Source organism: Cololabis saira, chromosome 2 (assembly GCF_033807715.1).
Source record: "Cololabis saira isolate AMF1-May2022 chromosome 2, fColSai1.1, whole genome shotgun sequence".
Taxonomy (NCBI): Eukaryota; Metazoa; Chordata; class Actinopteri; order Beloniformes; family Belonidae; genus Cololabis; species Cololabis saira.
This window is the reverse complement of record NC_084588.1, coordinates 2960970-2984523: the sequence shown is the minus strand read 5'-3', so window position 1 is coordinate 2984523 and position 23554 is coordinate 2960970. Positions and strand designations below refer to the sequence as shown.

At 46.0% G+C, this 23554-nt stretch overlaps 1 protein-coding gene across 2 annotated transcripts in view; it reads right to left on the bottom strand.

The window, feature by feature from the left end:
* Window positions 1-233: 233 nt before the first annotated feature.
* The window catches only part of arnt2 (aryl-hydrocarbon receptor nuclear translocator 2), a 55174-nt gene continuing 31853 nt past the window's right edge, over window positions 234-23554 (bottom strand). For both annotated transcript variants that reach the window (XM_061736027.1, XM_061736035.1), the window contains 15 exons: window positions 21571-21784; window positions 18287-18389; window positions 17540-17605; window positions 15738-15823; window positions 14144-14220; window positions 11272-11406; window positions 9234-9308; window positions 7843-7994; window positions 6306-6378; window positions 6101-6224; window positions 5913-6015; window positions 4358-4496; window positions 2846-2996; window positions 1341-1486; window positions 234-367 (listed from right to left, as the gene is read on the bottom strand). In XM_061736027.1, the coding sequence (XP_061592011.1) occupies window positions 269-367; window positions 1341-1486; window positions 2846-2996; window positions 4358-4496; window positions 5913-6015; window positions 6101-6224; window positions 6306-6378; window positions 7843-7994; window positions 9234-9308; window positions 11272-11406; window positions 14144-14220; window positions 15738-15823; window positions 17540-17605; window positions 18287-18389; window positions 21571-21784 (1743 nt within the window). In that variant the 3' untranslated portion in view covers window positions 234-268. The remainder of the gene's footprint in view (window positions 368-1340; window positions 1487-2845; window positions 2997-4357; window positions 4497-5912; window positions 6016-6100; window positions 6225-6305; window positions 6379-7842; window positions 7995-9233; window positions 9309-11271; window positions 11407-14143; window positions 14221-15737; window positions 15824-17539; window positions 17606-18286; window positions 18390-21570; window positions 21785-23554) is intronic.

Sequence of the window (23554 nt, the reverse complement as noted above, 5' to 3'; positions counted from 1 at the left end):
GTTTGTAGCAGGACATTTTCCACGAGGGTAAATGTGATGTGAGTTCCAGAGCGTGTTACTGATGCTGACACTCCTGGACTTCCTGTCCAGCGTGACTACACCAGAACACTGAGGTGTTCCAGGTCTGCCGTGGGGGAGAGAGAGCAGCCAAACCTCCGGGGGTCCACCAGGGCGGGCCGGCGTGAGTGATGGATGAGAGGATGAGGGTGGTGGTGGGGACGGAGCGGGGCCGGAGGGCGGAGCGGGGCCGGAGGGCGGAGGGCGGGGACTACTCGGAGAAGTTGGGGAACATGCCGAGGTCAGCAAAGTCCTCGATGTTGTAGTTGGCCGTTCCCTGGGTGGGATCTCCCGCCATGGGCAGCATGTCCTGCAGACACAAACACAACCATCATCACCACGCTTACAGGAGGGTTTAATTCAGAATTCATTATTCCCAATTAAATCATTCAGAATTAAACTATTTTCCTTGGAGTTTACATTGAAATAGTCATTTCAAATTGAGGTTTACATGGAAAACACGTCTGATGGTCTTTCTCCAATTCCTCTCCAGGTCTGGGGGTTGGGAAGGTTCTGATTGGATAGGGGGGGGACCGGAAGTTAAACTACCGGAAGAAAAACTAACTTAGCCGCTACAACTTTGAAAAGATCACACTTTTGATGTTTCCTGTTTCCATCTGTTCTTTTAATTATTTCCAGGTCCTCCAAGCTATTTATTAAATAACCCTTGTGCTGTCTTTGGGTCAAGGGAGGGTGGAGGGAGAAAAGATGGACGGAAGGAAGAAAGGAAGCAATGAAGGGAGAAAAGGAAAGAAGGGAGGGAGGGAAGAAGGAAGGAATGGATAAAATAAGGAAAGAAGGAAGGAAAAGCAAAGAAGGTAATAAAGGAACGAATGACGGAAGGGAGGTAGGAAAAGAGGAAAGGAAGAAGGAAGGAGAGAGCATGGCAGGAGGAAAGAAGGATAGAGGAATTGGGTAATTTTGACCCAAAGACAACACAAGGGTTAAACGGTCTCTGCTCTTGACCAGCGTTTACTGTGTGCTGCCATCTGTAAACTTTGTTTGGAAAACCAGCCCAGCGTGGAATATAAGATCATGGAGACAGACGGGGGAGGGAACGAGCAGAAAGAAAGACCAGAATTAATTTAAAGCGGAATTATTCTATTTGGATTTAAAATCGGAATAAACCAGCCACTTACTTTGGAATTAAGTTTAATTCTGGTCATTTTCATTCAGAATTAGGTGTTTACATGGTCATTTTTCCTCATTTTAAATGGGATTTAATTTGAACTCTGAATGAAAGAGGACTTAAACCTCCATGTAGATGCTGGTGTGAGTCTCACCTGGAAGACCTCGGTCTGGCTGGGGTTGGCGTGTCCGTGCTGCTCCCCGGCCTGCTGGGAGTGGTGCTGGTTCTGCCACTGGGACCAGACCTCGCTGGGCCGGCCCTGGAACTGGGCCCCGCTCTGACTGCTGTCTGCCGACACGTCTGGAACCACAAACACACCACAACTCAGCCATCACAACACCATCACAACACCACCATCACAACACCATCACTACACTACTACAAGTCCCTGATGACTGTGTTTGTGAGGATTGATGCAGAAAACTCAAATATCCTATCTCAAAAAATTACAATATTCTGGGAATCTAAAGGCTGAATTAAGGTTCTGCATCAAACCAACGCAGAGCACACGCCGTCACCGTGACGCCGTCGTGAACCTTCGGACTTCTCCGTCACTCCATTTCTCCGCGGTGCAGTACCCCCCGCGGCCGCTAGTTAGCGACTTTTTCCGGTCACAGTAAATCAAAGAGATAAGGACAACTATTGTGCAAAAAAACAAAACAAAAAAAATCACATATAAACGAAGAAAAGAGCGCTGAAAGTTCACGACTGCTTCAAACCGGAAACCGGAAATGCGTTGCTACCAAGTGAACCAATCACAGCCCTCTCCGTCTGCGTGTGGTCTGCGTCGCCTCCATGCGTAGTTACAATTTTCGGGAGGTGCACAGACCACGCGTGTGGTCTGCGTGGACCCAAACCACACGCCGTAGGCACGGCGTCATTTTGACGAAGAACCATATTTCAGCCTTTAATCTTAAACTGTAAGCCATAATCAGCAATATTAAAACAATAAAAGGCTTGCAATATTTCAGTTGATTGTAATGAATCCAGAATGGATGACATTCTTTTTTTTTTTTTTTTTTTTTTATAAATTGCATTACAGAAAATAAAGAACTTTATCACAATATTCAAATTTTTTTTTTTTTTTTTTTTTTTTTTTAAATGATTTTTTTATTGGAAATAGTTTCACATTATACAACAGTAGTAAAGCAAAATAACTGGGAATACTTCCATCCATTCATTTTTCCCATCTTTTTATATCCCTCCCACATTCCCATCCCCAACCCAGCACTTACAACAGACCCAGAGACAAGAAAAAACAACCAAATACAATATAAAGAAAGAAAAGAAGAGAAAAAAAAAATATTCAAATTTTCTGAGACAGTCCTGTAACCGGCAGAGACGGCAAAGGGGGCAAATGTTGTGCAAAGAAAAGCCAGGATGTAAGTTTCCTGAGAGACATGTGATTCCAACAGGTTTTCATTTGGAATCTAATTTTTGAGGAAGAAATACCAAAGACCAGATCAAGTTCAGAGCTGTAACGGGTTTGTGTCGGTAGCAGCTGCTGCTGCATCCTGTTTAGTTTAGTCAGCAATCAGAAGTGCTCAAGTTTATAAACTCCGTAGCTCTTTGTCCAAACTGCGGCAAGCAGTAAAACGTTTGTTTTCCCTTGTTGGCTTTGGCAAGAACATGCCGGGGAGTGTTGAGTCAGAAACTTACCAAAGGCTGTGCTGCGGTTGCTCAGGCCGGAGTAGGCGTTGCCGCTGGGGGAGGAGGTTGCCGGGGACGACAGGGGGCTGTAGGAGGCCGGGTCCGTCTGGTAGCTGTGGCCAGAACCCATCCCGAAGGGACTGGACTGGGCTTTACTGGACTGGGGAGCAGAGATAACTGGTTAGGAAGACACAGCAGCAGGAAGTCACAGAGTGATCACACAGAAACAGATCCAGTCAGGTTCTCCTGGATCTGGGGATGGGAATTGATGAGATTTTTCCAATTCCGATTCTGTTTAATGATTCGATTCTTTATCGATCTGGACAGAAAAACATTAAAATACATTCTGCAGCGAAAAACCGGTTCTGTAAAGTTGTCTTTTAAAATAAAACTAAGTCACAGAAAGGTTGGTTGGTACGAACTGATGTGATTCAGCAATTAATGAAAGAAGTTTTTATTGAATGTTTAGGCAACTTTCAGAGTCTGATATTAGTCAGCTGCAGCTGCTGCAGGTCCAGAAAGTGTTTCTCCGGTGATGGACCGGGATCTGGACCTGGACCAGGACCAGGATCTAGACCGGTCTCTCCTCCTGCGGATGCAACTCCGAGTTACAGCAACTTTGCTCTTTATTTCTCATGTTTGCACCTCGATAATCACGTTGGAACAACGTGTCTTTATTTCTGCAGCAGAGGAATCAGATCATGATGCTTCATGTTTTAAATATAAATGTATATGGTTCATATTGCTTATGAGAGAGGTGATCGCGGACATCCACAATGTGTAAGACTAAATACACGTGTACATTAGTCTTAATCCGTTAGTATTTAATACGCGTGACAATAAAACAGAACGAGGATCCGTTTTTCTTCCACCAACTTAAGTTCTGGATTCGGTTCTTAAAATACAAACAAGAGAACAGACTGTAATGATGCACTGACGCTGAATATTAACATTCACAAACCCGTACGATCATAATAAAACCACAACTCTTCATGGAACGCAACACAAAGCAAAGAACAACAATACCCATAATGCAATGCAGCTTAAATTGGAAGAAATGCCCCCAAATAAATGATTTTTCCAGCCTCAACTTCTGACAGGACTGTCTCCAGCTCACAGCCAATGTTTTTTTAATTTGTTTGTTGCTCCATTCTTCCCTCACTCATGAAAACACCCTGAGAAACCCTGAACCTCCTCCACTGGAGTCAGAACCTCCTTCTGGACCTTTGTTTCTGACTAAGATCCAGTCTCTCAGATGTGGAGGTGCTGCCCCGTTAGAACCACCGCTGAACAGAACCGGTGTGAAAGGTCAGCAGAAAAGAGGCCGACTCCCTGGATCCACCCTGGTCTAGTGGGTTCCTGAAAGCATCTTCTTTACTTGCTACACTGAATACAGTGTGAATGCTGAGGAACTTGTCATTCATCCAGCTGTTTTTACAGGGGACCTTCTCTGGACCGGGCCTGGTTCTGGGTGGAGTGTGATCAGGACCAGCCCCCGGCAGGTCTGGACCCGAGCCTTACCTGTCCAGAGAAGGGCGGGCGGTTTCCGGACCAGGCCACCTGGCCGGTGTTGATCTGTCTGCCGATCTGAGCCAGACTCTGATTGGACGAGCCGGACGGCTGGATGTCGCTGACGCTGGGGACGTGGACCACCGAGGAGCTGCAGAGGAGCAGAGAGAAGCAGAGGAACGTTTGATCCCAGAGAGACAGAGCACATCTATCATCAGCAATCTCTCCATCCGTCTATCATCCATCCATCTATGTAACATCCATCTCTCCATCTGTCTATCATCCATCCATCTATGCAACATCCATCCATGTAACATCCATCTCTCCATCTGTCTATCATCCATCCATCTATGTATCATCCATCTATGTAACATCCATCTCTCCATCATCCATCCATCTATGTAACATCCATCTATGTAACATCCATCTCTCCATCTCTCCATCCATCCATCCATCCATCCATCCATCCATGTATCATTCATCTCTCCATCTATCCATCCATCGTCCTGGTAGGTTCACCCGTCTCTTCCATCATGGCTCTTTTCCACTAGAACCTACTCAGCCCGACTCAGTTTGGTTCTTCTCCACTAGGTATGGGCAGAAATATGTGCCACTAGAAACTTATATTTGAATTTGTATGGTTTAATTTGAATAATTGCATTGAAAAACTGAATCTACATCCAGTTCTCACAATTCAAATTCAGTTCTTGCAATTCAATTTCAATATCACTGTGCCAGACATCCGGGTCTTCCGCAGGAACAGCAATCGAGTGCAGATACAAAGAACTCCTTTTCACGTAGCCTACTATAACCTCTATTTTCTTTCAACCATATAAACCACCAATGGGAGCTAGATATTTGGAAACCTATTGTGTTTTCTCCATTCTGTGTAAAAAGTGTAGATTTATATCTTGCCGTTTTGTAGAAACATTTCTGCTGAGGAGTGTGTGACCAACTATACCAGGGGTAGGCAATTCCGGTCCTCGAGGGCCGGTGTCCTGCATGTCTTAGATGTTTCCCTGCTTCAGCACACCGTGATAAAAGTACCTGTGTCATCAACAGAATTGTGCAGCCCTGGATGACAAGCTGATGACGATGATTAATTAGAATCAGGTGTGTTAAAGCAGGGAAACATCTAAAACATGCAGGACACCGGCCCTCGAGGACCGGAGTTGAGAACCACTGAACTATACCTTTAAGTAAAACATTAAGTATTACTTTATTTTTAATCAGGACCCCTGTAATATGACATGTATTGAATCAAAATATTGCTGCCAATACACCGCACGTACAGTCTGACACTATTGAGTTCCACCCTCAGTGCTAGGGGAACATCCCTGAGTTTCTCTCACTTTCTTCACCAAATCCCATATCCAGCAAATAAAGTAATAATTAATGAAACCAGGCCGAGCTGAGATGAGTAGAGCCGAGTAGGTGCTGGTGGAAAAGCGCCATAAGTGTCCATGGGCCGGGCTCTGTATCTCAGCCTCAACATCTGGTCCTGTTAACGGGGTCATCGTTAGCGTCTCCTCCCTTGGACGGCTCTAAGGGGGAGGGGGACCCGTACCTGAAGCTCTTCCCTGAGTGTCCCTGCTGGAAGGGGGAGCTCTGGGAGTAGAGCGGCTGTCCTCCGGCCGTGGAGGACGGAACCATCATCTTCTTGTCTCCCGCTGTAACAAACACACCAGGGTTAGGTTCAGACGGGCCTGGGACGGCAGCGGCAGCTGAAGTGAAGTGAAGCGTGGGCTCTCCTACATCCGGAGATGCCGGTGTACATCTCCGTGAAGCGGGGGTCTCTCTCCTGGGAAAACAGCGCTTCCGTTTTGTCGATGGACTTGGCCGGCTCGTGGACTCCGCTGCTGACGCCGGCCACTGGGACCTGAGGGTCGGGGGAAACAGTTAAGGGAAGCATGGGGTTTACAGCTCGTCTGCTTCCAGGTGTTCCTGGAACCTGTCTTACCTGGGAGAGGTCGTAGGCCGTCAGACCTTCTCTCTGCTGGACCTCCAGCTCTGCCTGCTGCTGCTGGAGCTGCCTGAAAACATCACACCCCCGTCAGAAAACAGCTCTTATCAGTCACACTCTTGATTCACATAAGCAGCTCACGTAAAGGAGACCTAGTATGTCTAATACCTATTTTAAACAGGCCTTGAATGTCTTAAAAACAAGCTGCTAAATAAATTAGAAATGCAGCCCCTGAGCCATGTCTGAGACTTATGGCTGAGATCTCCACATGATATGTACCTATATATTTTTTTATCTAATGAAATCCAGATAAGCACTTGCATACAACGGATAACATATATGATAAAATAATTATACCAAAAAAAAAAAAAAATAAAAATAAAAAAATCGCCTTTTTTCTCAACATTTCAACTTTATTCACAAAATTTTGACTTTTTTCTCAACATTTCGACTTTTTTCTCGAAATTGTACTTCAACATTATTCTCGACATTTCGCCTTTTTTCTCAACATTTCAACTTTATTCGCGAAATTTTGACTTTTCTCTCGACATTTTGATTTTTTTCTCGAGATTTAGATTTTTTTCTTGAAGTGTATAATGAAAAGAAAATCTTCCTCCTCTAAAATATTATTTTTATTTTTCTCCTGCCTGGCCCTGATACTCTTCCATAGTGTAATATAAGTCATACATAAGACTTAAAGGGGACCTATTATGGCATCTAATACCTATTTTAAACAGGCCTTGAATGTCTTAAAAACAAGCTGCTAAATAAATGAGAAATTCTGCCTCTAAACCATGTCTTTATCTTCCCATTCTCTAACCTCATTATCTATGTGGGATTCTGAGTGGGCGGGGCTATGATAATGAGGCTCTGTGCTGATTGGCTGCCTGAATGACGCGATACACCGCTACGGAAAAATGGAGGAAGCTCCGGCCGGCGGAGTTAGTTGTGGCCGTGGTTTCACGCATCGGAGACCAACCTATGTAAATTGCGCCCGTTGTTACGTAACGACGGGTCTCCTTTAAGATGAGTTAGCAGAAGAAACAAGAAAACACACAAGTAGAGAATTCATCAGACGAATAATTGAATACAAATCTATTTTAATAAAAAGCTACAACACAGAAGTTCATGTCCTTCATGGAGTTTTAAAGATTTCTAAATCTGAATGGAACTTCAGTACCAGTTGAGGGCAGAACCACCGAAGACGCCTCAACCAGTTTGAACTTCACCTAGCAAGAGTGTATAACGGCGGTCAGACGCTGCTCTGGTGGACATGATAGTGGACTTAACAAACATCAACCCATGCCTTCCAACGGCATGACATCTATCACCAAGCAGCATCGTTACAACAAAGAAATAATCAAGCAAAAACTAATTGCCTAACTTTTTGTGCTGAGTATATATATGTCCATATATATGTGTGCGTGCTCCCTCTGTCAGTGAAAACAAATGCATTGTTAGTTGTTTTATAATTGAGTTGTATCCCCCTAAATTGTAATTGCAGTAAAATGACCAGCGAGCACGGGGAACCTACTTGACGTTGGTGTTGGTACAGATGATGTACTCGATCTCGTCCGAGTACGGGTTCTGAAAAGTGAAACTGCTGGTTCGGATGAGCATCCACTCTCTGCTCTTCATCCGGAAACGATACATGACTGACAGCACCTGTCCCTTCAGCTTCACCACCTGCAGACGGAGGAAAGTTCATCACTTTCAGCGCTCTTTTCTTCATGTGTGTGTGGGATTTTTTTTTGGGTTGTTTTGTGCTTGTGTTTTTTGCACAATAGTTGTCCTTATCTCTTTGACTCACTGTGACCGGAAAAGCAGGAAGCTAAACAAAGTATCAACCAGCGCTCTGGGGGGGGATTGCACCACGGAGAAATGGAGTGACGGAGAAGTCCGAAGGGTTCACGACGGCGTCACGGTGACGGTGTAGGCTCTGCGTTGGTTTAACGCAGAACCATAAAGCAGGCTTGACAGGACTAACAGGAGGACTAACAGGAGGACTAACAGGACTAACAGGAGGACTAACAGGAGGACTAACAGGACTAACAGGAGGACTAACAGGAGGACTAGTGGTTGAACCAACAGGAGGACTAGCGGGAGAACTGAAAAGAGGACTAAGGGCCAATCCCAACGTTCACCCTACCCACTACCACTTCACCCTCAAAATGAAGCCACAGCTGTAGGGCTTTGTAATGTTCCCTAGGGATTGGGACACCACTTGCTACGTCACTGCGTGGTTTACGTTCGGGTACGTAAGCTGTCCTGGGCATTTCACAGATTTTTGTGAGATCAGGTTGAAAACAATATTTTGAGTTAGTTTCTGCATAAAAATGCGTTTTGATTACATTTCTAGCGAGAAATATATATTTTACTTTCATAATATTCACTCAGTGAATGTACATATTCGCTCGCTTGCTCGTTGTATCTTCAGATGTCGCCAGAATAAAGGCTGATTCATGGTTACGCGTTAAATCGACGCAGAGCCTACGGCATAGGGTACGGCGTGTAACCTACGCCCGTAGGCTCTGCATTGATTTAACGCGGAACCATGAATCAGCCTTTATTCTAACTAACAGGAGGACTAGCGGGAGAACTGAAAAGAGGACTAACAAGACTAACAAGACTAACAGGAGGACTAACATGAGGACTAACGGGAGAACTAACTGAAGAACTAACAGGAAAACAACAAGAACTAACAGGAGAACTAACTGAAGAACTAACAGGAGCCCTCATCTGACCAGAGTGAAAATGATCCAGAGTTTTAGAGTCATGATCAAAGTAAAACAACTATGTTATGGTACTGATCAACATGATCGGAGAGCATTGATCCAGAGAACGGACGGTTAAACCAAAGGAGTTAATGACAGGAAAATGAAAGAACATTTATCTGTGCTTCCTCTGCTTTCAGTTACATCTTACCTGTTGGAAACTTTCTCTTAGGTGACTTTGGTCTTCAGGATGACAAAAGTCCAGGATATCTTTCCCCAACAGGTCCTGCAACGCACCATGACAATGAGTTAACACTGATTACCAAGGCAGCACGTGGTATCCATGGTCTCCCTGTAGTGTCACCTGTGTCCTTGTAGTGTCACCTGTGTCCTTGTAGTGTCACCCGTGTCCTTGTAGTGTCACCCGTGTCCTTGTAGTGTCACCCGTGTCCTTGTAGTGTCACCCGTGTCCTTGTAGTGTCACCCGTGTCCTTGTAGTGTTACCCGTGTCCTTGTAGTGTCACCCGTGTCCTTGTAGTGTCACCCGTGTCCTTGTAGTGTCACCCGTGTCCTTGTAGTGTCACCCGTGTCCTTGTAGGGTCACCCGTGTCTTTGTAGTGTCACCCGTGTCCTTGTAGTGTCACCCGTGTCCTTGTAGTGTCACCCGTGTCCTTGTAGTGTCACCCGTGTCCTTGTAGTGTCACCCGTGTCTTTGTAGTGTCACCTGTGTCTTTGTAGTGTCACCCGTGTCCTTGTAGTGTCACCCGTGTCCTTGTAGTGTCACCCGTGTCCTTGTAGTGTCACCCGTGTCCTTGTAGTGTCACCCGTGTCCTTGTAGTGTCACCCGTGTCCTTGTAGTGTCACCCGTGTCCTTGTAGTGTCACCCGTGTCCTTGTAGTGTCACCTGTGTCTTTCTAGTGTCACCCGTGTCCTTGTAGTGTCACCTGTGTCCTTGTAGTGTCACCCGTGTCTTTGTAGTGTCACCCGTGTCTTTGTAGTGTCACCCGTGTCCTTGTAGTGTCACCCGTGTCCTTGTAGTGTCACCTGTGTCTTTGTAGTGTCACCCGTGTCTTTGTAGTGTCACCCGTGTCCTTGTAGTGTCACCCGTGTCCTTGTAGTGTCACCCGTGTCCTTGTAGTGTCACCCGTGTCCTTGTAGTGTCACCCGTGTCCTTGTAGTGTCACCTGTGTCCTTGTAGTGTCACCTGTGTCCTTGTAGTGTCACCCGTGTCCTTGTAGTGTCACCCGTGTCCTTGTAGTGTCACCTGTGTCCTTGTAGTGTCACCTGTGTCCTTGTAGTGTCACCCGTGTCCTTGTAGTGTCACCCGTATCCTTGTAGAGTACCTGTCTCCTTACATTATCCCTCTTTTTGGAGTGTTGCCTGTATCCTTGTAGTATCCCTGTCTCTTTGTAAGTTTGCTTGTCTCTTTGTAGTGTCATCTGTCTCCTTGTAGTGTCACCTGTGTCCTTGTAGTGTCACCTGTCTCTTTGTAAGTTTGCCTGTTTCTTTGTAGTGTCATCTGTCCCTTTGCAGTATCTCTTTATCCTTTTCTGTCATCTATGTCCTTGTATCGTCGTCTGTTCTTAGTAGTGTACTTGTCTCCTTGTAGTATCCCTTTCTCTTTGTAGTGCCACCTGTCTCTTTGTAGTGTCATCTGTCTCCTTGCAGTATCTCTTTATCCTTGTACTGTCATCTATGTCCTTGTATTGTCACCTGCCGTTCTAGTAGTGTCCCAGTCTGTTTGCAGTATCCCTGTGACTTTGTAGGTTCGCCTGTATCCTTGTGGTGCCATCTGTCTCTTTGTAGTGTCACCTGTCTCCTTGCAGTATCTCTTTATCCTTGTGCTGTCATCTACGTCCTTGTACTGTCGCCTGTCCTCCTATTAGGTTATTTGTCTCCACACAGTATCCCTGTCTCTTTGTAGGTTAACCTGTATCCTTGTAGTGTCACCTATCTTTTTGTAGTGTCACCTGTCTCCTTGTAATGTCCCTTTCTCCTTGTGGTGTCCCTTTTTTCCAGTATTGTCAACTGTCTCCGTTTAGTGTCCCTGTCTCCTTGCAGTATTCTTTTATCCTTGTACTGTCATGTATGTCCTTGTATTGTCGCCTGTCCTCCTAGTAGTGCCCCAGCCTCCTTGCACTATCCCCTGTCTTTGTAGGTTCGTCTGTATCCTTGTAGTTCCATCTGTCTCTTTTCAGTGTTGCCTGTATCTTTGTAGTGATACATAGATACTGTTGGCTCAAACTGACCTGAGGTTGGTAACCAATGACGTTAATGCAGCGCGGGTCGACAAATGTGATGACTCCATCCGAGTTGTGACGGGACAGGAACTCTGTAGGAACCGAAAGGCCGTTCATGTCCATGGAGACCGGAGAACTGGTCACCTGAAGGAGGTGGACAGTAGAATTATTCTGTCTGTGAGGGATGAGCTGACAGAAAAGGCCAGTATGACCTGCTCCTGCTGAATCGCTATTTACTTGTAGTCTTCTTTCCACTAGCTATCATCTTAACCAGCTGCACAGTAAACAACCTATGTCATGATCCCCTGCTCCGTGAGCAAGGGAAGGAGATCCGTTCAAACATGACCTTTTAACAGTGTGAATGTGAATTAGTTTGGTTGTATCACTCTAGTGTAGGGGTCGGCAACCTCAGGCACGCGTGCCATGATTGGCACGCGGCGGCATAATCATTGGCACACTAAATCAACCTTTATTCACCGCACTACCCGCCCGTGCGCTCATGAAAGAGACTCCTAAAATAAAGAGTAAAAAGACAAGTAAAAGATGGGGGATTACTTGTAATTTTCCTACGTTTGTAGTTTCTAAACAGAAAACAAGCTTGATATTGTGATATTTAAATGTTCTTCTATTTTCATCCTGCCGCTCGCATTGAAAGCCGGGGGAAAGCGCTGTAGGAAACAGTCATGATGAGGAACGGCTGATCCAGTTAGTTGAAATGAGAAGTTATCTCTATGATTCCTCCTCATTTCAGCACAAAAACCTCAATAAAGTGGCAGAAAGAAATACTATCCTATTATCATATAGGTCTCGGAACATCGGGAGGGAGAGAAAAGGTCCTGTAAGTGGGGAAAAAAACGTCGATTTAACGCAGTACCATAAATCAGCCTTCACAGACAGACAGCCAGGACGCGGCAGCAGCAGAAATGCAGCTCAGTTTAAAACACATTTTTGCAGCGGGACAAAAAAGCAGCAGCACTGCTGTGTTGCAGGTAGGCTGTGCAGAGATGAGTATGGGCTTGCCACCCGCCCCTTGAAATACGGAATTGTTACGTAATTGGGAATTAAAAGTTGCGTTCCGTATTGAACCAATACGGAACCCCTTTGCGCTCCGTTGCCTAGTTAAGCCTCATTTATGGTTCCGCGTTAAATCGACGCAGAGCCTACGCCGTAGGGTACGCGGCGACCCGCAATGTACGGCGTAGGTTCTGCGTTGGTCTGACGCAGAACCATAAATCAGCCTTTACCTCTCACTGTTGCTCACTGCACCGACACGCGCGACTTTAAACAAAAAAAAAGTCAAGTCAAGATGTCTCCAGGCTCCAGACACCCCACCTCGTTCTAAAGAGGAAACAGGTCTCTCTGAGGTGTGTCAGGCAGCATGCTGCAGGAACCTCCATAAACGTAATATAACATCCCAGAGGAGCCAGGCATCTGTTGCACAGTTCCTCATACCTGAATCATCCCCTGAGCTTGATATGGTATGATACGGGACATATATTATGCTCTTATTTATTGGTCATAATATACAAGTGAAGGTCGGAAAATAAGAATATATTGCTAAACTTAATTAGTTTCAGTAAATTCAACTAAAGGTGAAACAAATATATTATTTCCCACTACATGCAAAGTGAGATATTTCAAGCCTTTATTTGTTATAATTTTAATGATTATGGCCCACAGCTAATGAAAACCCCAAATAAAAAATCTCAAAAAATTTGAATATTTTATGAAATCAATAAAGAATTAAATAATCAAAATTATAACAAATAATTAAGTGGAGCTCCTCGCACTGAACTTTGAGCAGACCTGTTCGGAGTTCCACACCACAGTTCTGAAAGACAAGGAGCTGCTTGTCTTTTGTCGTTTTGTCAATTAATTTAGGTGTGAAAGGGGGATTCTGGCCATTGTAGAAGTTTAAGATATGATTATCTTGATTTCAAGATTTATTCATGCATGAAGCATTAGCCATGATGATGAACGTGTTATTATGTTATCAAAATGCATCATTCTTTGCAAAAATTCAGATTTTTTGTGTGTATTCTTGCATTGATAAAAGATGTGATTATGGAGCTTTGAGACCACCAGAATGCACCATTTTGAGTCTATTTTTCAAAATTTTCCGGGGGGGCATGCCCCCGGACCCCCCTAGAGGGTTCGGGCGCGTTGCGCTCTCACTCGTCCGCGTCAAGAATTTTCCTCTTTTTTTAGGACAAGCTGTTCTGATGCCTGTAAAATATGCTTGCATGTGGCCTGTATAGAATATATTCCAGGTGTGTTGGAAATGTTTTTGTATTTTGTGTCATACCATAATGTAACTTTGTTTTAGCCTACTGTTGATTATGGCACATTCATTGACAAGAAATTTTCACACTGGCACTCCATGTCAAAAAGGTTGCCGACCCCTGCTCTAGTGTGAACGGAGCCTTAAACTCCTTGTATCTCATTCCCACACTGGAGCAGGCAGTTGGACTTTTCCAGCTAAGGATCACGGCCTCACGTTTGGAGGTGTTGATGCTCATCTGTCTCACACAGCTAAAGTTCACTCAGCCTGTCTGATTAAAAAAAAACCTGTTAATTAAAAGCATTTTTCTTTCTTTTTTTTTAAGGAACCAAAAAGTTTTCGTTAAACATAACAACTTAAGATGCTAAACTGAGGTCTTCCCATCTTCTGATCCCAGACTTTATAACCCTACTGTAATTGTTTTTAATGAACAACTGTGTTCAACCAAACATGGTGCCGTCGGCCAAATCGTGACTGACACCCCAGTAAACTCCTCCGGTTTCCAACACTTTCTGACAACAGGAACTGCCTTCTACTCAATGAGGATTTTAGGGCAGAGTGGCCCTGAGGATGAGGTGAAGCGTGGTGTAGGTGATGCACCTGCAGCCTCCCGATGGCCACGAGGCAGTACTTCCCCGTCTGACCCGACTCCGTGTCCTCCTCTGGTATGGTCATACCTGGGTTAAAGAGGGACAGGGAGGTGTGAAACAGCGATGGCCCATGAGTACTAGCTGTTTGCTGTTGAGGTTCCTGCTCTAACATGTCAGAACTAATCAAATCTTAGTGTATGTGAATTAATATGGTATCAAAATAAGTGAAAGACATCTTAATAATAATAATGACTTGGATTTATATAGCGCCCTTCAAGGCACCCAGAGCGCTTTACAGAAATCATTATTCATTCATACCCATCCTCTCTGGTGGTGGTAAGCTACATTTGTAGCCACAGCTGCCCTGGGGCAGACTGACGGAAGCGTGGCTCCCATATCGCGCCTAACGGCCCCTCTGACCACCACCAACATTCAAACACATTCATACACATTCACACGGGGCAAGGTGGATAAGGTGTCTTGCCCAAGGACACTACGACAGCAAACTGGGACAGAGCAGGATTCGAACCGCCGACCTTCCGATCATTGGACGACCTGCTCTGCCACCTGAGCTACTGCCGCCCCATCTTAGATTCCAGCAGAAGTGACAAGTTGAGTACACCGTATTTTCGCGACCATTCGGTGCGCTGTGTGGAAAGGCGCACCCTCAGTTTTGTGTGTCATTTTTGGATTTAAAACACACATACAGCGCACCGACCGAAAAGGCGCCGTCTACAGACATGGAGCGCCGCCTTACAACACACGCGCGCGCGCCGCACAACACACACAAGCATACAAGTGTGCGTATTTAAAAATAGAGCGGGAGATAACTTAAGTTTTATTGTACGTACTATTGTACTATTTAAGTTATTACATTAATCAAACCCATCGAAATCTTCATCCTCCGTTTCTGCATTCATCCAGCCTGATCGCGCTGAGACCGGGAGAACTGCTCCACGAGCCAGGCGGCAGCTCTCTGGCCGCTGAGCAGCCGAGTCATTTTCCGTGCCGTGCGGCCCCTCGGAAATGATGCCGGCTTTTGCAAAAGCCCGAACAACAGTCCAACCCAACAGACACGTCAGCCCACGCATTTACAATCCTTCAACAGTAAACGATGGAGCCTTCCTCCGGCCTTTGGGCCCGCCTCTGCGGCGCAGCTCCCCCCGGAGCAGCGTCTCGTTCTCGGTAGCGAGCCCGAGTCACCCCGTCCGCTCCAGGAGCCCGCCGCTGGGCAATTCACGCGCCCCCCCCTCCCCTTTAACTTCTCATGGTGGCCTCAATTACGTCCCCCTTATGATTCCGCGTTAAATCGACGTAGCCCTACGCCGCAGGCTCTGCGTCAGTGTAACGTGGAACCATAAATCAGCCTTTACAATAATACTATGGGCGCATTGCGTCATTGGGCGCGCAGTACTTTTTTTTTTTTTTTTTTTTAAATAAGACGTTTATATGCGCCTAATGGTCGCAAAAATATGGTAGATATTTGCCCAGCAGAGTACATGGAGAGGGAACACAGCAGAAATATGAAAAGCAGAGTATCCGACTCTCAGGTTATGAACCACAGAAAGCAGTTTTCCTTAGGTGGGAGTGTGTTTGTGGGTTACCTGCGGGGGGCCAGGCTTTGATGTATCCGGTACAGTGCACCACAGAGTACTGAGCTTCTCCTTCCTTGGTTGGTCCAAGACCATTCCTGATCATCACAGAGAGCAGCTGTTAGGACCTGGTTCTGACTCCTCATCACTCTTCAGGAGAGGACCAACTGTCTGTGATGTCACCCTGAGATCTCTGAGTTCTTCTGAAGCCTGAGACCAAAGCCGCTCAATCCAGAAATAGTTAAATGAGGAGAATGAGCAGGCCTGGCACCAGCAAGCATTTTGTAATATTCATTCTGAACAAAATCTGGCCACCGGTAGCCACCGGTAACCCCCAGTAACCACTGGTAACCAGATGAAAAATACATCCCCAGTGCTGGCTAGCTCCAGTGATCAGTGATCCACATAAGCAGCTGTCAGTCAAAAGATTGTCTCTGTCTTCCTCTCTGCTGAACTGATTCAATAGAGAAAATTAAGAAACTTAGGGTCTGGATTCAGACCTGCAGCTCCTCTACTGACCACTGAACACTTAATTAAATCACGATGTCCCGATAGATTTAGTCAGAATGAATGTAAAATAAAAAATATTTAACATTCTAGGTTAGCATAATAAGTCAGTTAAAGAGGTAACTGTTATTGACTTAAGCCTGGGATTTACTTGCAGTTCAGACCGATCGATGACGTCACGCGTATCCTGCGTTCATTTGACGTGTCGACGTGCACGTTCTCAAAAAGATACTGAACGCGTACGCGACCTGCAGTTCTGGCTGTGGCCGCGAGTGGTGCTGGTCCCGGTCTGATACCAGCTGGTCCGGGTCAGATACCAGCTGGTCCCGGTCTGATACCAGCTGGTCCCGGTCAGATACCAGCTGGTCTGATACCGGCTGGTCCCGGTCAGATACCGGCTGGTCCCGGTCAGATACCGGCTGGTCCCGGTCAGATACCAGCTGGTCCCGGTCTGGTACCAGCTGGTCTGATACCGGCTGGTCCCGGTCAGATACCAGCTGGTCCCGGTCAGATACCAGCTGGTCCCGGTCTGGTACCAGCTGGTCCCGGTCTGATACCAGCTGGTCCCGGTCTGATACCAGCTGGTCCCGGTCTGATACCAGCTGGTCCCGGTCTGATACCAGCTGGTCCCGGTCTGATACCAGCTGGTCCGGGTCAGATACCGGCTGGTCCCGGTCTGATACCGGCTGGTCCCGGTCTGATACCAGCTGGTGTCGCTGGCGCCGTTTCCTTTGCCGAGATCGCAACCAAAGCAATGTTATAATCTCCTCTTCATCCAATGGTGTCATGTTAACTTGTTTGTTGATCTAATCTGCTACTGCTACTACTGCTGCTACTAAATATTTAATCACTTTTCCAATTGTTGCTCTGCTTACTGCCCCCTATCGGTCACCGCTGGTACGACGCGCTCTCCTGGCGTACTGCGCGAGCGACGTTGTGGTTGGTGGTGTACGAGAACAGACGTGAACCCAAGCACCAACTGCAAGTATAACTGGGGCTTTACAGAGGGGATCAGTCGCCTCCAGACCTACTCTCTGGTACCGCACAGTGGGAGGAGCCAGAAGCTTCAAAAGCACCAGAAAGCTATGAGTGACATCACAGGAGGTGTCTCCGGTTCCTCTTCCCTAGTCTATTTACCAATCATGACTTAAAACGCTCTTGTGTCAAATACGTAACAAAACATATCCTGTAAGACACAAAAGCAACCTGCAAAGTGTTTAACAGAAGCATTGTTGTTTGTTGGGATTTAAGAAGAGATTAAAATATCTGTACAAACTCCTGCAGTAACTTGGATCCAAAACTAGTACCTGTATCTCTTCCTCATGTTGGACAGACGGTTCAGAGAGATGTGGTCCAGAGGGGCACTGCCACACCTGGAAAACACACAAACCCAGGACAGAACTCCCCGTTATTGTAGAACCAGGACCAGGGAGTTGGAACCATGATACCACACAACAGAACCAGAGACAGAACCATAAACCTGAAGGTTTGTGTTACCTGACGCAACACTGGACAGTTTTGTCCTGTTGATGCTAAGATGCTGGGGAGTCTTCTCTTGGGTTAACCCCACTACCTTATCCTTATAGATCTAAGGCTGGTTATCTATAAGACAAAGGTCTACTTATACTTTGTTACATTTTCTGAGGAATATACTGGTGACACGATCTCCGAAACAACTGTTTGTCTATCTAGTTTCTGTTGAGCAGTGGCTTGAGAAGGGCCTTGAGCTTGTTTTTCTTGTCTTCGTACATCATCGTCCAGTAACTACAACATTTGTTGTTCACATGTTCATATGTGTCCATTATGACTGTAGTTCTAACCCTAACCCTAACCCTGTGTCTGCTGGGAGGATTGTGATGTTTGTTTTTAGCTGGTTTTTCATGGCTTCACTCTGAAAAAGGTGGAAGTTTCCCACGTCAGGAAACTAATAACCTAAGATCTTTGTCTGAGATAAAAGAAACAGCGACGTTTAAACCAGTGTTGTCGTTGAAGTTGTTCTGGACTGGAAGTCCGGTTACCGACTATGGTCCAGTTGTCCAGCAACAGGAACTCACCTCATACGGCAGATGAAGGAGCGTCTGGAGCCCATGCACATCCTCATGGAGGACTGCTGACCCTCCTTCTTGACAGTTCCTGTTTTCAGGTCCAGAATCCGTCCTGAAAAACACCAACACCAGCCTTGGTTAGAACAGGGAGGACAATTATGTCAACGGAAACCAGAGTCCACTCAAACAGTTAGCTGTGGGTCCTTACCTTGCTACAAGAACCAGAACTTTTCCATTTTAACCACCGGCTGAGCTCAAAGTAAAAATGACTTTAGTGCCAAAACCCAACCAGGAGTTAAAGTAAAGTTCCTCTACTGCCCACAGGGGTCCTGATCCAGACCTACAGTTTTTCTTATGACCGCTAGGGTCCTGATCTACACCTGCGGTTCCTCTACTGACCACTAGGGTCTGAATCCAACAGTGAGTTCATCTCCATCAACCTCCAAATTTTACTTTACAACAGAATTAAACATATTTTACAGTCTGGTTTTGGTCTCCTCAAGGTGCGTTTCCACCAGCAAGCGTTCAGGGTAAATCTTCCGGACAGGAACTTCTCCTCGGCCCCTCCAGCCAGCGTGTCTCCATGACACCGTAGTGCCACACGAGAACCTTTGACTGAGCCAATAACACAGCCGACCACCGGGTGGCGGTAAAGTGCATTTTTGGCTGTTCTCAAACGGCCAGCAAAGAGACGAGAAAGAGGAATGCAGAAAAAATAGGAGAAACACGTAAACAACCAATGCTTCTTGCATTTCTATTTGCTCTTGTAACAAACGCTGCGGTGGTAGCGATTGAGATTAAAGGACCCCCCCCCCCCCCACCAAAGAACTCCTGCTGGTGGAAACACGCCTATAGCAACCATCTTTGGAGTCAGGTGAGTGACATGAGGAAGGGAGATGGAAAATGTAACCAGAGGTGCAGTGGTGTGACACACACGTCAGTCAAGGAGGTTACCAGCTTTGTGTGTTGGAGGAGTGTGGAGCAGTGTAAGGCCCAGTCCCAATCCCCCCCTAGTCCTAGTTTTCAGCCCTACCCCTAAATTTTGTGCGTTCCCGTGAGGGTAGTGGTGTCCCAATTCCTCTTTGCATGTAGGGCTAGTGGACATAACGAGGGCTAGTGTGTATGAATCTAGCCCTTCAGAGCGAGGGATTTCAGATACTGACTCATCGACCGAGGGCCAGAAAAATTTCCCAGAATGCTTTTCGTCGTTGTAGCACGGCGAGTGCCACGGGCCCCGACCGACAGGATGGAGAGGACACGGAGTTAGTGCAGAATCCCTTTATTCAGAACACCAGAAACCCTCACACGTGCCCAAGCACCTTCACACAGCTTCAGATTCATCATTCCCCTTGCTGCTGTCCAGCTCTGCCTAATAAGGCAGGCAGGGTGGAGAGCGGCAGCCACTCAGACGGATGGGACACAGGTGCGTGTGTCCCATCAACCTCTCCACCCTGCCACAGTCGTCATTTGCGGACTGAATAAAAAAAAAAACATGGCGGACATTTCTAATTTTTTAGTGAATAAAATTAATATTTTGAGTTAGTTTCTGCATAAAAATGCATTTTGATTACATTTCTAGCGAGAAATATATATTTTACTTTCATAATATTCACTCAGTGAATGTACATAATCACTTGCTTGGTCGTTGTTGCGAAGTCTTTTTCAAACCTCGCCAGAATAAAGGTTGATTTATGGTTCTGCGTTACACCAACGCAGAGCCTACGGCGTAGGTTACGTGGCGACGCGCGCCGTAAGCTGTAACCTACACCGTAGGCTCTGCGTCGATTTAACGCGGAACCATAAATCAGCTCCGGAGTTGTCATCTAAAAATTTTCGGATCAAATTTCTTAACAGGCGTTATTTGGATAAACTGAGCCCAGGTTGGGGATCTTAATGGTTACTTTTACGCCTGAAAAAAATATTAAAACTTAATAAAGTGGCATATTAACAGCGCTACAGCAGAAATTAAAACAGCTTTTAGCTCTGGGCTTCCTGATATGGTGTGACGTATGTGCAAACGTAACTACACAGTCGCGTACGTACCGGAAGCTAAACCCAGAGCTAAAAGCTGTTTTAATTTCAGCTGTAGCGCTGTTAATATGCCACTTTATTAAGTCTTAATATTTTTTCAGGTGTAAAAGTAACCGTTAAGATCCACAACCTGGGCTGAGTTTATCCAAATAACGCCTGTTAAGAAATTTGCTCCGATGTTTTCGGAGAAGAGCCGCCGGCTCGGAGCAGCAGCAGCTCACGGCCAGGTAAACCTGCGCCGTCGTCCCGGGGAGAAACCTGCAGCTCTGTGGAGAATTACCGCTGGCTGAAATAAATCATTTAGGAAAATAAATGTTGGTTTAATAGATGAAATCTTACAGTTGTAGCAACGCCTGTTAAGAAATTTGCTCCGCAAATTTCGGGATGAGAACTCGGGAGCTGATTTATGGTTCCGCGTTAAATCGACGCAGAGCTATGGCGTAGGTTACAGCGTACGGGGCGCGTCGCTGCGTAACCTACGCCGTAGGCTCTGCGTTGGTGTAACACGGAACCATAAATCAGCCTTTATTCTGGCGAGATCTTCGCAACAACGAGCAAACGAGTAATTATGTACATTCACTGAGTGAATATTATGAAAGTAAAATATATATTTATCGCTAGAAATGTAATCAAAACGCATTTTTATGCAGAAACTAACTCAAAATATTGATTTTATTCATTAAAAAATAAGAAATGTACGCCATGTTTTTTTTTGATTCAGTCTGCAAATGACGACGAAAAGCATTCTGGGAAATTTTTCTGGCCCTAGGTCAGCTAGCGAGCATCGGAAATCCCTCGCTCTGTAGGGCTAGATTGATGCTCCCTAATACTCGTTTTCCCCACTACCCCTAGATGCAAAGAGGGACACCACTACCCTCACGGGAACGCACAAAATTTAGGGGTAGGGATGAAAAATAGGACTAGGGGGGGATTGGGACTGGGCCCAAGTCTCTGTCAGGGCTGGGACCTGAATGTCTGAGAGATGTAACTGATGAACCTTTTTTGATAACTGCGGACTGACAAGAACTTAGGACTGACAAGGTTCTGAGAAAGAACCTGAAAGAGTTGTATAAAGTCTTGCTGGTTGGATAGCATGGAGCTGGTAGTTGGCATGTTGGCCGTCAGGTCCTCGGGACCTGCTGTGCTGCATGTTTTAGTTGTTTCCTTTATTCAGGTGGAACACCACATCGACTTGTCTTCAAGGTCTGAAGAAGTCAGTCAAATAGACGGAGGTGTGTTTGTGCAGGGAGTCTGTACTCTACCTGTCATGGAGTTCTCTGAGGTGCTGAGCTGCTCCCTCAGCTTGTCCACGTCGTCGGGGTGGACCTGCTCGTACAAAGTGCTGCCAAACCACTCTGACTGGGGATGGTTCAGCACCGGCGTCACCGAATCCGACACGTAGATGACACGGCCCGTCTCCGCCGCCACCACAAACAGGAAGCCGTCCGCTGCCTCCAGGATCAGGTGCTTCAGTTCCTGCAACAGTCAGGACCACGGGTTAGGTCAACAACTGTCAACGGTTTGTTTCATCTGGCTTCATAAACAAATACAGCTGCGTGTCATCAGCATAGCAATGAAAATGTGACATGTTATCATTCAGACGTTTCCAAAATATGGTTATATGAGCGACTCAATGGTTTTACTTTGAGGTGTACAGCGTGAAGAGGAGTGGTGAGAGTACAGTTCCCTGTGGTGCTCCTGTGCTGCTGACCACTTGCTCAGACAGACAACCTTTCAGCCTCACTATCTGGGGTCTGTTTGTCAGATAGTTCAGTAACCCTTTTCCACCAAACTGGTTCCAGGGCTGGTTCTGGGCCAGTGCCGAGTTTGGAGCGGAGTTTCTGTTTCCACTGCAGAAAAAATGGTTCCAAGGTAGCACCAACTCTTTGCTGGGCTAGAGGAAATAACCACAAGCGGAGGGGGCGGAGTTGTTAAGACCACTGACGTTTGCAGCGACGTAACTGACGTTTGCAGCGACGTAACTGACGCTCACAGCGACGTAATGACGTGGCTCCCCTTAGCACCCGAGCTATGAAAAAGCAAACCGGTTCTCAGCTGGTTCTCAAGTTGAATCGGTTGTGAACCAGCACCAGCCTTGGCCCAGAACCAGCTCAGGACATTTAAACAGGTAGAGGAGAAGTTACACATGCTGAACCTGCTGCTGATGTAACAACTGCTGGTCTGATACTTTGGATTTTGTCTGAAGAACTTGTCCAAGTCGTTGTAGGTCAGGGTGGGGTGAAGTTCAACTGCCGCTGACACAGGAAGTTTTGTTAGCCTGTCAACTTAGTAAATAAGGGTTAACCCTAACCGAGCATCGTGTCTGTTGTTGGTGATGATGTCAGAGAACTAGGATTTCCTGCATTCCTCAGTTGTGAGTTATGAGGGAGAAGTTTCTCTTCATAGATGTTATGATGAACCTGGAGGTTTGTTTTTCTCTGTCTGCACTCAGCTCTCCAACTTTTTTTCCCCATTTTTCACCAGTGATGAGTTTCACCGTGGAGACTTCTTCCTTCCGGAGATAACCTTCATCTTAATAGGAGCAATAGCATCCATAACGTTTAACATTTTAGCATCAAAGTTACTGACGAGCTCATTGACCGAACCTCCGGACATGCCAGGTGTTAGAGCGAAGACTTGGTTAAAGATCACACTGCTGTTTTCAGTTATAGACCGTTTTGAGATCACTGCTGTTGAGACATTTGTGTGCACTGAAATCATAATCTCAAAGGAGTGGTCAGACACGCCCACATCAGGCCCAGGCACAAGATCTGTTAGTGTCGCCTGTAAACTCCCTCCTATCCAACCACTATTTAATAACGTTTGAATTTAACATTGTCGACACTCAAGCGCAATATAGGATGTATTACTTCAGCAGATGTTTGTCCAATGAAGCTATTGCTAAATCTAGGGAGGCAGTGGAACATAGTGACGGAAGTGAAGCCAGTGACCTGGGTTCTACCTCTGCAGATGTTGATATCCTTGTTAGTAACACTGCTGATTTGTTGCATTCAGCTTTAAATGCAGTTGCTTCTTTCAGAAACAGGGTCTCTAACCACAGGAGCTTAACTCCCTGGTATAATTCAGATATTCGCATGTTGAAACAAAACGTGCGTAAAATAGAAAGGAAGTGGCACTCTTGTAGGTCTGTAGACTCCTATGGTGAATGGAAAGATAGTCTAATAGTATATAAAAAAGCCATTTGCAAAGCCAGAACAGCTTATTATTCAGTGGTGATAGAGGATA